Source organism: Hippopotamus amphibius, chromosome 17, assembly GCF_030028045.1.
Source record: "Hippopotamus amphibius kiboko isolate mHipAmp2 chromosome 17, mHipAmp2.hap2, whole genome shotgun sequence".
NCBI lineage: Eukaryota > Metazoa > Chordata > Mammalia > Artiodactyla > Hippopotamidae > Hippopotamus > Hippopotamus amphibius.
In genome coordinates, this window is record NC_080202.1 from 51,893,177 (window position 1) to 51,908,213 (window position 15,037).

Sequence of the window (15,037 nt, forward strand, 5' to 3'; positions counted from 1 at the left end):
AGGACAGATGAGATAAATAGAAAACAATTTAGCAGGAAGATGCATTTAAAACCAGCCTTGTTAATAATAACATTAAATGTAATGGTCTAAATATTCCATTAAAAAGCCAGCTGTGGGGAAAAGGCAAGTCTCGACTATGTACTGTCTACAGGAAACTCCCTTTAAATACAAAAACACAGATGGATTAAGAAAGTCTGGCAGGGACTTCCCTGATGGTCCAGCGATTAAGACTCTGGCCTTGGGTGGTAACCCACTGCCCTAGGCCTCAGAGTCCTCGTTTGAAATTGGGATTTAGTGGCTGGATGGCATTGGTTTACTGTGGGAGTGGCTGGCTGCCTTAGCACAGGTGGCCACGTAGCAGGCACTCAACCAATACTAGCTTCTAGCTGGACTCCCCTCTTTTAAAAAACCCATTCAGGGACTTCCCTGATGGTCCAGTGAGTAAGACCCCTCAGTCCCAATGCAGGGGGCCCGACTTCAATCCCTGGTCAGGCAACTAGATCCTGCTTGCCGCAAGTAAAACCGAGCCCAGTGGAAGGAAGGGAGGGAGGGAGGAAGGGAGGGAGGAAGGAAGGAAGGAAAAATCAGGCAAAGCAGACATCCCAACAGGGAATGTTACAGAGATAAAAAGGGACATTTCATGATAATATAGAAGTCAGTTAGGAAGATATGACAATCCTAAGTGTGTATGCTCCTCGTAAGAGAGCTTTAAAACACATGAAGTGAAAACTCACAGGAATGAAAGGAGCTATAGACACATGTGCTTCTCTATGAGTAATTGATAGAGCAAGTAGACAGAAAATCCGTGGGGATGGAAAAGACTCGTACCTCGCTATTAACCATCTTGACCTAATTGACATGTTTAAACCTCTCCAGATAGTAACAGCAGATTATACAATCTTTTTAGATACACGTGGAACATTCAACAAAAGAGACCATATATTGGGCCATAAAAACCAGTCTCAATAAATTTAAGAGGATTGGAATCAAATAGAATATGTTTCCTGACCACAGAGGAATTCCACTGGAAATTAATAACAAAGATATCTAGAAAAAAAATCCCCAAATTTTGAAAATAAACAGAACACTTCTAAATAATCCATGGATTAACAATGAAATCACAAAGGAGTGCTTAGGGACTTCCCTGGTGGTGCAGCGGTTAAGACTACGAGCTCCCAATGCAGGGGGCCCGGGTTCAATCCCACATGCATGCCGCAACTAAGAGTTTGCATGCCACAACTAAGGAGCCTGCCTGCTGCAACTAAGACCGAGAACAACCAAATAAATAAAATAAATAAATATTTACAAAGGAATGCTCAGAAATTTGTACCTTTTTTTTTAAACTTATTTATTTTGCTTGCTCCAGGTCTTAATTGTGGCATACATGTGGGATCTAATTCCCCAACCAGGTATTGAACCCAGGCCCCCTGCATTGGGAGCACAGAGCCTTACCCACTGGACCACCAGGGAAGTCCCTGTACCTTTTTTTTTTTTTTTAATACATTTATTTTTATTTATTTTATTGGTTGTGTTGGGTCTTTTTTGCTGTGCACGGGCTTTCTTTAGTTGCAGTGAGTGGGGGCTGCTCTTCGTTGTGGTGCGCAGGCTCATCATTGCCGTGGCTTCTCTTGTTGCGGAGCACAGGCTCTGGGCACGTGGGCTTCAGTAGTTGCAGCACACATGGGCTCAGTAGTTGTGACTCACGGGCTCTAAAGCACAGGCTTAATAGTTGTGGCACATGGGCTTAGCTGCCTCACGGCATGTGGGATCTTCCTGGAGCAGGGATCGAATCTGTGTCCTCTGCATTGGCAGGCGGATTCTTAACCACTGCACCACCTAGGAAGCCCCCCTGTACCTTTAAATTCTTAACATTAGAGAAGAACATTGGTCTGAAATCAGCAATCTCTGTACCTTTACCTTAAGAAGCTAGAAAAATAAGAAAATATTTATATAAGGATGGAAATTTTAAAAGTGGTAAACTATGAGATTGAAGAGAGAAAAACAATATAGGAAAATAATGGAACCATTTGTGTTTCTTTGAAAAAATATCAACAAAACTGAAAACTAGCTCTATTGATCAAGATAAAATGAGACACATTACAAATTATGACTATCAGGAATGAAAGGGGGGACACTGATACAAGGTCTATAGGTATTAAGAAGATTAAAAAAAAAAAAAGAAGATAATAATGGGGAATTCCCTGGCTGTCCAGTGGTTAGGACTCCTCACTTTCACTGCCAAGGGCATGGGTTCAGCCCCTGGGGGGTCAGGAAACTAAGATCCTGCAAGCCATGTAGTGCAGCCAAAAAAAAAAAAGAAGATAATAATAGAATAATAAGAATGACTGCATGCCAATAGTTTGACAAATTAAATAAAATTGGAAAATTCTCTGAAAGACCAAAGTTACCAAAACTGATTCAAAAAGAAATAGAAATGTGAACAAGCCTGTATCTATTCATGCAATTGAATGTTTAACTTAAAACCTTCCCACAAAGAAAACTCCAGGCCAAGTGGCTTCACTGGTGAAGTCTGTAAAACATTTAAGAAAGAAATAATATTGATCCCACCCAAACTCATTTTCAAAAAATAAAGGATGAAGGAAGACATTCAGTTCATTTTATGAGGCTAGCACTGCCCTGATACCCAGATAAAGACATTACAGGAAAAGAAAACTATGGACCAATATCCTTAATGAACATAAACTAAAAAATCCTTAATAAAATATTAGTATGTCAAATCCACTGATACGTGAAAAGCATAGTACATCCTGACCCAGTGGATGTTATTCCAGCAATGACAGGGTGGTATAACATTAAAACATCAGTATGCTATATTAACAGATTAAAAAAAAGGAAAACCATATGATATGTCTCAATAAATACAGAAAAAGTATTTAACAAAATTGAACACCCACGCATGATTTTTTAAACCCTCAGCAAATTAGGAATAGAAGGAACTTGTTTACCCTGGTAAAGGTCACCTGTGAACAACCTACAGGTAACATTTTACTTGATGGAGAAAGGCTGATCCCACTTTCAGCACTTCCATTCCACACTGTGCTGGTAGTCCTAGCCATGTAAAAAAGCAGGGAAGCTGGACATACAGATTGCAAAAGAAGAAGAAAAACTGTTTCATTCGCATACTACATTAACAGACTACATTATCTAGTACATAAAAATCCTAAATAACCTACAAAAACAAAAAACAAAACCCTACTGGAACTAAAGAGTGACTTTAGCAAAGCCCCAGGATACAAAATCAATATACCAAATAAATTATATATCTAGCAGTGAAAAACTGGAAATTGCAATAAAAAATACCATTAACAATTGCATCCAAAACCATGAAATACATAGAGACATACTAAACCAAATACCCGTACACTGAAAAAAGAAAAACCATTGCACAGAAAATTAAGACCCAAATAATGGAGAGATATACCATATTCATGAGTCAGAAGACTTCAATGTTAAGATGTCATTTCTAACAAAATTTATCCATAGATTTACACAATCAGAATAAAAATCCCAGCAGGCTTTTAAAATTGAAATGGAAAATTAAAATTTACATGGAAATGCAAAAGATACAGAACATCCAAAGCAATCCTGTAAAAGAACAGTTGAAGTCACTTAAACTACCTAATTGTAAGACTTACTATAGGGACTTCCCTGGTGGGCCAGTGGTTAAGAATCCACCTTCCAATGCAGGGGACGCAGGTTCAATCCCTGGTCGAGAAACTAAGATCGAAGAACCCACATGCCACAACGAAGAGCCAAAGAGCCTACGTGCCGCAACTAAGACCCAAGACAGCCAAATTAATTAACTAATTAATTAATTTAATTAAAATGTCTCCTTAAAAAAAAGACTTACTATAAAGATCTAGTAAACATGACAGTGTGTCCTTGGCATAAGGACAGACAAAATAGGTGCACACACACGTATATGAGGGTGAGTCAAAAATTATCCACACTCCGGTTATATTGAAACTTCTATAAATTCTACAGCCAGAGTGCAGATAAATTTGACTCACCTTCATACATACATGGTGATTGATTTTTCAATTAATGTAACTTAAGAGGAATGGATTGTTTATGCAATTAATTGTGCTGGAACAACTATATATCCATATGGGGGAAAAAATGAATCTCAACTCTTATACCAAATACAAAAATTAATTCAAAATCTACCATAAGCCTAAATTTAAAGTTAATAACTATAAAACTTCTAGAAGAAAGCATAGGAGAAAATCTTTGTGACTTTGGGATAGGCGAAAATTCCTTAGGATTAAAAAAAAGTCCCAACCATAGATGAAAAAAATTTGATAGATTGGACTTCATTAAAATGTTAAAGTTCTGGGCTTCCCTGATGGCACAGTGGTTAAGAATCCTCCTGCCAATGCAGGGGACACGGGTTTGATCCCTGGTCCGGGAAGATCCCACATGCTGTGGAGCAACTAAGCCTGTGCACCACAACGACTGAGCCTGTGCTCTAGAGCTTGTGCGCCACAACTATTGTGCCCACACACCACAACTACTGAAGCCCACATGCCTAGAGCCTGTGCTCTGCAGCAAGAAAAGCCACCTCAGTGAGAAGCCCGCGCACCACAATGAAGAGTAGCCACCGCTCACCACAACTAGAGAAGGCCCGTGTGCACCAATGAAGACCCAACACCGCCAATTAATTAATTAAAAATGTTAAAGTTCTGCTTCTCCAATGACACTGTCAAGAAGATGAAAAGATAAGCTACAGGCTGGGAGAAAATATTTGAACACATATCAAGGACTTGTATCCAGAACATACAAAGAACTACAACTCAGTAGTAAATAAATAAGCCCCATTTTTTAAATAGCCAAAATACTAGAAAAGACACTTTACAACAGAAGAGATACGAATGGCCAGCAAGCCCATGAAAGATACTCGTGGTTAGTCATCAGGGAAATGCAAATTTAAACCACAGGGAGGTGCCACTACACTTTGACTCAGACAACGGAGAACATACGAAAACATGACAACATCAAGTGGTAGGAAGGATGTGGAGCGGCTGGAGCTCACACTGCCTGAGGGGACACAGGACCGTCAACTGCTTTGGAAAAAAAGTTTGGCAGTTTCTTAAAAAAAAAAAAAAAAACTTACTACACATCCCAGCCATTCAGTTCCGTGGTAACCATGAAATAGAAACATCCACGTACCCAAAGGCCTTAACAAGAATGTCAGATTGGTAACAACACAAATGTCCATCAACAGATAAATGGCTGAGCAAATTACTGTGTAGCTGTGTGAGGTACTATTACTCCACAAGCAAAAGAACTACCAATACACATGAGTCTCAGAAACATTTCTTTGATCTCTGGAAGAACCAGACATCACACAGTACCCAGTGTACTCTTTTTATATGAAATTCTAGAAATGACCTGTATATCAGTAAGGACAGAGAGCAGATCAGTGGTTGCTTAGGGCTGGGGGTAGGGATGTTTGGGGTGATGGAAATAGTCCATATACATAGACGTATACATTTTCTACAACTCATTGAAGTGCACAATTAAAATGGGTGCATTTTATTCTATGTAAATTACAGCTCAATAGAAGTTATTTTTTTAAAAAAACAGCAAAGGATCCTGCTATCCATGTTCTGTCTCTCTCCTGCCCCGTGGTCCCTTCCAGTCTCAGTTTCTTTTTTTCTTTTTCTATTAGTGTTATTTTTTTTTTTTCTATTAGTGTTATTTTATTTATTTATTTATTTATTTGGGGGGGTACACCAAGTTCAATCATCTGTTTTTATACACATATCCCCGTATTCCCTCCCTCCCTCGACTCCCCCCCCACCATCCCTCGAGTCCCCCCCATCCTCCCCCTCCCAGTCCTCTAAGGCATCTTCCATCCTCGCGTTGAACACCCTTTGTTATACAACAACTTCCCACTGGCTATCTATTTTACAGTTGGTAGTATATATATGTCTATGCTACTCTCTCGCTTCGTCTCAGCTTCCCCTTCACCCCCTGCCCCCTCCCAAACCTCAAGTTCTCCAGTCCATTCTCTGCATCTGCGTCCTTATTCTTGTCACTGAGTTCATCAGTACCATTTTTAGATTCCGTATATGTGAGTTAGCATACAATATTTGTCTTTCTCTTTCTGACTTACTACACTCTGTATGACAGACTCTAGGTCTATCCACCTCATGACATATAGCTCCATCTCATCCCTTTTTATAGCTGAGTAATATTCCATTGTATATATATATATGCCACATCTTCTTTATTCATTCATTTGTTGATGGGCATTTAGGTTGCTTCCATGTCCTGGCTATTGTAAATAGTGCTGCAATGAACATTATGGTACATGTTTCTTTTGGGATTATGGTTTTCTTTGGGTATATGCCCAGTAGTGGGATTACTGGATCATATGGTAGTTCTATTTGTAGTTTTTTAAGGAACCTCCAAATTGTTTTCCATAGTGGCTGTACCAACTTACATTCCCACCAACAGTGCAAGAGAGTTCCCTTTTCTCCACACCCTCTCCAACATTTGTTGTTTCCAGCTTCTAGTCTAGGAGATCTGTGTCTGTCAACAGGCAAAATCAAGAGCCAAAGTGGAAAAGATACCAGTGTCAACTTGCCTCACATTTGATGGCCACTGCAGATCCTTGCAGAATTCTTGTAATTCCTTTCAATTTACTCAGGCTCTCTTAATTATTCTCCACTGTGGCACTCAGGACTCCTAGGGGAGGTCATTACTGTTGACAGTGCCCTCCCAGCAGGCCCCAGGGCCTCTCAGAAGGGCCTCAAGGGCCCTGGGGGTAGGAGGGGTGAAGAAGCCTCTGGCATCCTACCCTCACCTGGGCCAGAGTTGCCCTTCCCTGCAGGCCCACACTTAAATTTTGCTTGAAGAAATAGCACCTCAACTTTAAAAAACATTAGAATCAGTGTCTCGATCAAAACCACTTCTGTTTTCTTGATTCATAAGGGGACATTTGCTCTCTGAAGAACACTGCAAATTTCACACTCACTTTGTAAAGAGAGAGGGGCTTAGATCCTCCTTCACTGAGGGAGGGCCCGCAGGTGCTGGTGGCAGAAGCAGCAGTGGAAACAGCGGCCACCCTCTGGCCATAGAAATGACGACTAGGGGTCAGGCTGTGTCCCAGTGAGACTTCATTTACAAAACAGTTGGCAGGGGACTTCCCTGGCAGTCCAGTCCAGGACGACGTCGCCTTCCAGTGCAGGGGGTGTGTGTTTGAGATCAGGGAGCTAAGATCCCATATGCCTTGTGGCCAAAAAACCAAAAACATAAAACAGAAGCAACCTTGTTACAAATTCAATAAAGACTTAAAAAAAAAAACAAAAAACAAAAACAGGTGGCAGGCTGGTTTAGGGTTTTCTTGCTATTTCCGATACTATATCCTCTTTGCTAGATGGTTGTAGCTCTGTAGAGAAGTGCTGTATAGTGCGCTGGCTGATCTGCCCACCCCCCACTTGCTAAACTTTCACGTTAACATTCCTAGTTTGTCTTCGATGCTTTTTTCCCTAAGTGGATAATCCTGCTGCCTTCCAATAGCGACTGCTTCTTCCCTTCGATGATCGTAGTCCTGTTTCCTTTGCTTTCCTTACAGAGCTGGTTGGGGCCCTGGAAACATATTAACAGGAGTGTCATCTTGTCTCATTCTCTGACGTGAAGAGATTGAGGCTAGTTTTCTACCAGATAAAATGATTGCTATGTGTTTTTTAAATATAACCTCTATCAAGTTAAAAATTTTCCCTTACATTCTTGATTTACTAAGAGCTTTCCTCGTAAATAAGTGTTCAACCTCATCAGATGTTTTCCTGCATTAATTAAGATACTCCTATACATACATTTTGCTTTTTGTGGTGAAATATGGTGGTAGATTTTCTGATATTGAACCAGCCTTGCATTACTGGGAGAGACTATACTTGATAATGATATATTTTTAATACTTATTTGATTTGATTTGCTAATGTTTATATACAGTTTTTATAGTTACATTTATGAGTTAAATAGGCCTGTAATTTTTTCCTGGGTTGTCTTTATCTGGTTTGGGAAGGTAGATTACCTCATAAAATGAGCTAGGTAGCTTTCACTCTTTTTCTACTTTTCCAAGTAATTGGAGTAAGATAGAAATGGACTATTCCTTGAAATTTTGGTTTCTTTGAAAATTCAATAAAACCTCCTGTAAAGCCATCTGAGCCACGGGTCTTTGGGGAGGGAAGTTTTTGATCATCATTTAAATTTTCTTAATAATTATTGGACATTTCAAATGTTACTTTTTGGTGCTGGTTTGGGGACTTTCCATTTCATCTAAGTTTTAACTTTAGGTCTTTATAACACTCATTTTTACCCAGTCATTCCCCCTGCCATGTTTCATTTTCTCTCCCTTTTTTGAATCACTCTTGGCAGAGGTTAATCTTACTAATCTCTGCAGACAGCACTTTGGGTTCTGTTGATACTCTGTGCTGTTTGTTTTCTTGGAGTTTCCATTTCACTGAAACTTGCCTTTCACAAAGCTATGACTTCCTTTTTCTTGTTCCCAAGTTTGTTCTTTTCCCTTCTCTCCAACTTCTCCCATTGGAGGCTAGCTCTTCTCCTGGTAGTTTTAACTGTTAGTATTTCCAGATAAGTGTATTTAAAGCTCTTTCAGCTGTGTCCTACAAATTCTGAGATTCAATTCTAAATTTTTTTTTTTTTTTTATTGGCTGCGTTGGGTCTTTTGTGCTGTGTGCAGGCTTTCTTTTAGTTGTGGTGAGTGGGGGCTACTCTTCGTTGTGGTGCGCGGGCTCCTCATTGCTGTGGCTTCTCTTGTTGCGGAGCACCGGCTCTAGGCACGTGGGCTTCAGTAGTTGCAGCACATGGCCTCGATAGTTGTGGCTCATGGGCCTCTAAAGCGCAGGCTCAATAGTTGTGGCGCACAGGCTTAGTAGCTCCGCGGCATGTGGGATCTTCCTGGCGCAGGGATCGAACCTGCGTCCCCTGCATTGGCAGGTGGATTCTTAACCACTGTGCCACCTAGGAAGCCCTCTAAATATTTTTTAAATTCATTATATGATTTCATATATAACTCAAGGATTATTCAGTAATATGTTGGACAGTTTCAAAGCAGAAGAGATTTGGAGGGATTTTGATGTTGGTTTCTAATTTTATTAGATTCTATTTGGAATGAATTGAGACTTGCTCTATGGCCTGATATATGGTCTGATTCTGTGTATGGTCTGTGTTTGGCAAAAAAGAAAGACGTCTCTGTGTCTAGTAACTCAAGCAAATTAATTCCATTGACTGAATCTTTGCCATCTCTGTGTGGGTTTGTGTTCAACGGGGGTGATTAAAATCTTCACCCACTTGTCTTGGATTATCTATTTAGCCCTGAAGCTCTGTCAAACATCACTTGATGTGTTTGGAAGTTGTCCCTTCACCAGGACACAGAGTTCTTCTTTGCCTCTTATAACACTTTGTGCCTAATTCTATTTTATTTTTTTGTTTTTTGTGTCTTTTATTTTCTTTTGGCCATACCACGTGGCTTGTGGAATCTTAGTTCCCTGACCAGAGATCAAACCCGGGCCCCCTGCAGTGGAAGCAGAGTCCTAATCACTGGACTGCCAGGGAATTCCCTGTCTTTTGTTTTAAATGTGTCCTTTATACAGCATCTTGTTGGATCTTTGTTTGTTTTTTTGTTTAATAAATCCAGTTTGAGACTTTTTTTCTTCAGTGGTGAGTTTAACTCCTGTTTATTTGATTCTTATCTATTGGGCTTAATTCTCCGTATTATTTATTTCCCATTTATTTGCTTTCTGTTTCTTTTTTCTACATTCCTGCCTTTCATTGGAGAAACTAAGTTTTATTCTGCTGCATTATAAGTTACATATCTACTTTTGCCCTAGGATAATTTCACTCACTCACACCCGTGTTCCCACAGCCCTACTGATTTCTCACACTTGTTACCACTTTTGTGTTCCCCCACCATAGACACATTCTTTACACACTCCCTCCTGGCCCACATCTGGCCACCCCACCCCCATCACAGCTGCAAGTGTCTGGAATTCTCATTTTGGGTTGTTGTGGGTCTGTATAGGTTTGATTTCCCTGTTTCTCAGGTCTCTGGCACTCTCTTCTGGATTTGTTTTTCTCCTTGTGTGAGCACTTCTTCCGACAGTATTCTCAATGTGGATCCTTATATTGAACCAAAGTTTTTAATCCCACTTGTTTGAGAAGCCCTCGTGCCTGTATCCCTATAGGGATTTAAAGTTTGTGTCTAACAGAATTCAATACAAAGATATAGATGTTTATGTGTAAGTTCTGGCCTCATCCAAATTCTCTCCATTATCAACATCCTCTAAGAATGACGGTGCAGGGCTTCCTAGGTGGCGCAGTGGTTGGGGGTCCGCCTGCCAGTGCAGGGGACACGGGTTCGATCCCTGCTCCGGGAAGATCCCACATGCCGTGGAGCAACTGAGCCCCGTGTGCCACAACTATTGAGCCTGCGCTTTAGAGCCCATAAGCCACAACTATTGACCCCATGTGCTGCAGCTACTGAAGCCCATGCGCCTAGAGCGCGTGCTCCACAACAACAGGGGCCACGGCAATGAGGGGCCTGCGCACCACAACAAGAGTGGCCCCCGCTCACCGCAACTGGAGAAAGCCTGTGCACAGCAAACAAAAGACCCAACGCAGCCAATAAAATACATAAATTTATAAAAAAGAAAGAATGATGGTGAGGTCCTCAAGTAAGCATAGTAACAATGTAACTAATGCTGGGAAATGAGGGATTTATTTTTTAACTTGGGAAGGACAGTAAAAGCGTTCCTGAGCTTTGCATGTGTGGCTCTCATGGCCAGGTTTCTTGTGATTTGAAGGTTCGACCATGAGTGCTTTTGGCATCATCACACACACTACTCCGTTTATGTTTTAGTTTAAAATAGAGAGCCGGTTAACAATCCCGAAGTACCTGAGTTTGGAGCAACCCCCCAGCTCCAGGGAAGAATCTGGAGAGCCAGGGCAGACATGGCTCCACATCCGCTTTCTCAGGAGCACAGCTGAGGTTGAAGAACCAAAAGACACAGGTGCTTTCTCAATGAGGGAGAAGCAGCCATGGCCACAGGAAGCAGAAGGGAGCCTGGGGACATCCAGGGACCCACATTCTCACTCCACTCAAGGACCTGGCACTCAGAGGCACTGGGCAGGAGGAGAGCGGGACCTGGCTCAGCTTTGGGTCTGAGGGCACAGGGGGAGGCCACTGGGTGTAACCCCTGGAGGCTCCAGGAAAGGAGGAATGGTTCCAGATGTCTCCAGAGGCCAGAGGAACAGAAAGAGCACAAGATGAGAGAGAGGGGGCCGGGGCCTACATATACCTGGCAGACCCCCAGCTCATGGAAGAAGCCCAGCACACAGCCCTGTGTGTGCTTTCAAAGCCCAGGCCTTTCCAATCTCCCAGCTCCACACCAGCCCTGTTCTTTCCCTCCGGAGGCTAAGCGGCTGTGTGGCTGGCCTGTCCTCGGCCTCAAGTCTCGCCCAGGTCAGTCTCTGTCATCCACCTGTGCGTCACGCAGCCATGTGCTGGACCTCTCCCCACAGCGTCGCACTGCCAGGCCCAAGGTGGTGGGCTCACTGACACTGGGCAGACGGCCTGCATCACTGAAGTGTGTGTCACACGTGTGAGATGCCAGTGCCAGTCGGTCAGGCCCCACCTACCCTGTCTTTACACCCTGGGGCAGCATTCTCTTTTATTTTATTTACTTTTTGACTGTGCCATGCAGGATCTTAGTTCCCCAACCAGAGATGGAACCCATGCCCCCTGCAGCGGAAGCCAGAGTCTTAATCACTGGACCGCCAGAGAAGTCCCAGCATTCTCTTTTAGTGCAGACCCCCCTGGAGCTCTAGACCCTGGCCCTGCCTGCTGGGCCAGCCCAGGAAGGAGAGCCGCCCCTGAGCTTGCATCCCACAATTGCTTTTTATTTTTTACTTATTTTTTTATTTTTTACACTGTTTTTAAAGGGTTACGCTCCATTTACAGTTATTATAAAATAGTGTCTATCTGCCGCATGTTGTACAATACATTCTTATAGCCTCACAATTGCTTTTTTTTTTTTTTTTTTTTTGGGCACACGGGCTTAGTTACTCTGCGGCATGTGGGATCTTCCTGGAGCTGGGATCGAACCCATGACCTCTGCATTGGCAGGCGGATTCTCAACCACTGCGCCACATAGGAAGCCCTCACAATTGCTTTTTAATAACATCTTCTTGGTACTTTTAAAAAAGAAATACATTCTTAGTTCTAAAAACTAGGAAAACAGAGAAAAGCTCGAAGAACTTTAAAAAAATCACCTATGGTGCCCAAGTGCAAAGATAGATGTTGCCGATATCTTGGAAGGGCTGTTCTGGAGCATTGGCCCATGCCTGTGGCATGTGGTACAGCACTCAGGTCCTTGGCCTGTGCCTGGCCACGCTCATCGGGGCTGCTGGCCGTTTGGAGATGCCCAGAAAGCATTGCCAGAGGGCGGGGGGTGGTTGACAGCCTGGGAAGTGCCTGGGAAGTGTCGTGAGTCAACCATTAACCTCAGTACTTCCGTGGGACCCATTACGAAATGGTCACGACAGGAGGTGTCGTTTTCAAGGTCAAATGTCCTGAGTGCCCAGTGGAGGGGCAGCCCCAGGCCCTGCAGAGCATCTGGAGAGCACGTGCCCACACAGACCTTCCGTGCGGGAACACCAGGGCCAGGAGCCCAAGTACAGCTGTTGCCCCAGGAGGACGCCAGCCTGCACATGCTGCTGCAAGGAAGTGGGCATGGGATCTCTGGTTCCTGCGGGCGAGAAGGCTGGCCACTCATGCTTAGTGAACCCAGCTCTCTGTGTGCACTGCTCCCTGCCCCTTCCTGCCCCATGGTGACGCACCCTCCCTTCTCTTTTCTCTTCACTTGCTAGAGCAACTGGCACCTCTGGCAGCCTACAGCCTCCAACACCCCGAGGGGAGCTTCATCACACCGTGGGCAGTCTTCGCTGTCAAAGGGATGAAGATGGAAGCCCAAGCCAGGGGAAAGCCTGCCAGACACCCCAGGGCTCATTCTGCAAAACCTAGAGGCTGCCAGCGGCCCCCCAAGATTCGTAACTACAACTCCAAGGACTGACCTCCTCTGCCACCGCACCCCACCGCTCCCCTCCCCCATCTTCTCATCCCCTCCCTCCTCCTCCTCCCCCTTCCCCCTCTTCCCTTTTCCCTCTCCTCCTCCCAACCAGTCTCCTCCCCCTCCTCCTGGGTGCTTTTATCTCCATATCAGGGGTGTGTGTGTGTGTATGTGTGTGTGTGTGTGTGTGTATACAAGGGAGGGTGGGCAGTGAACTACAGCCCAGTCTCCTGGGTGCTGTTAAGGCCACAGAGCCCCAAATTGTTCTTTTAACTTGGGAAGGACAGTAAAAGCGTTCCTGGGCTTTGCATGTGTGGCTCTCATGGCCAGGTTTCTTGTGATTTGAAGGTTCGACCATGAGTGCTTTTGGCATCATCACACACACTGCTCCGTTTATGTTTTAGTTTAAAATAGAGAGCCGGTTAACAATCGCGAACTACAGATGTCACACACGCGCGAGCACCAGATCTTGTAGCACAAAATTCTGTTCTTCAGCTTTCCTTCCACGGACCCTGCTACAAATGTGTGGGTTTCGGGGTTCACTCTGCGAGCAGGGCTGAGCCTCCCTAGTCCATGTGGGGACTGAGGGAACCCTGCAGATGGGCAGAAAAGCCCAGCCAGCCACAGAAGGGGCACCCAGTTCATGGGGTGGGACGTGGGTCAGGTGTTCAGAGCTCCGCGGGCACCCTCCCCTTGACAGTGCCTGAGAGAGGCCTGACGGGGGTGGGGGTGGGGCAAGAGCTACATCCGTACTTCCAGCCCAGAGGCCGCAGGTTGACGGTCATGGACTTTTGCCCTCAGCCCAGCTGCACCACCTCTGTGTCAGGACGGGGGTCCCACAGCCCCTGTGTAGGGGCCGTGGCGTGAGGCGGGTGTGTGGCTGGGAAGCTTCACCCAGAGTCGCGCCTGGCAGCACGGCGGCACTCAACACATGCCATGCTCCTGTTCACTCAGTCAGTCATTCTGGTGGCCCAGGCCCCTGGAGAAGCCTCCTGGCCTCCTCGCCACACTCAGGCCTCCCGCTTGGGCTGAATTAGACAGGGAGCAGCAGAGAAGCTGTGGGGAGCTCCTGGGCACGCAGTAGGTCTGCACAAAACTCACTCCCAGCCCTGAGCGCTGGCCGCCTGCTCTGCAGGCATGTCTGTCCCTGGCCTCTCCTCCTGGTGGGGTGCGGGTGGGGAGGGTTGGGGGGGCCCAGAGCAGCCTGCAGGCTCCTCAGGGTCATCGCCTGGGGCCTGGTCCGGCCTCACAGGGCCTGGAAACAAGACGGGCAGCTAGTGTACTGGTGGCCCTCCTGAGGGGGCACGTTTCTGTGGAAAAGGAGAGTGTTGCGTCACTCACAGCTGTCCCCCCACCAAGAGGAGCAGAGGGCAGCCCCTCGCAGCATGTGGCCTGCTGGTCTGCACCCTGGCTGGGCACGGAGGTGGGCAGCCCCTCCACGTGAGGATCCCTGGGGATGCTTGGGTGCCTGGTCCAGCCTACCCAGGGGCAGAGCCCCCATGGGCCCTTTGAGAGTGTACCTTTCATGAATGTCATCTTCTTCATCTGGTTTTCAGGTTTTGATCTCTGTGGGAAAAGGGAAGATCAAAATCTACAAGGGCATATTGACATCCTAACCCCGGATGCACTGTTCATGGGCGCATAATGCTTGGGGAGCTGCAGAGGCAATGCGGGTCACTTTTGATGTGCCAGGAAGAGCACGCTGGGAGCAGCTTCGTTGCTGGGTGGCAGGGGTCTCCGTGCTCTGCTGTTTCTGGCATGTGGCCCTTTACGTGAGAAGTGGCCATGTGACTTCCTTTAGCTGAAAAAGTGAGGAGAGTTGCCCTGTAGCTTCCCTTAGAAGCACTTCAGAGCCACGCGTCTCCAGCCCTCTGTGGTGCAAACCAGGGTCTCGATCCCAGCTGCTCAGCCTAGAATTG

At 45.1% G+C, this 15,037-nt stretch overlaps 1 protein-coding gene across 5 annotated transcripts in view; it reads left to right on the forward strand.

Annotated features, from left to right (window-relative positions):
- The window catches only part of CCDC57 (coiled-coil domain containing 57), a 124,747-nt gene extending 111,388 nt beyond the window's left edge, over window positions 1–13,359 (forward strand). For all 5 annotated transcript variants that reach the window (XM_057716546.1, XM_057716547.1, XM_057716548.1 and 2 more), the window contains one exon: window positions 12,919–13,359. In XM_057716546.1, the coding sequence (XP_057572529.1) occupies window positions 12,919–13,121 (203 nt within the window). In that variant the 3' untranslated portion in view covers window positions 13,122–13,359. The remainder of the gene's footprint in view (window positions 1–12,918) is intronic.
- Window positions 13,360–15,037: the final 1,678 nt, after the last annotated feature.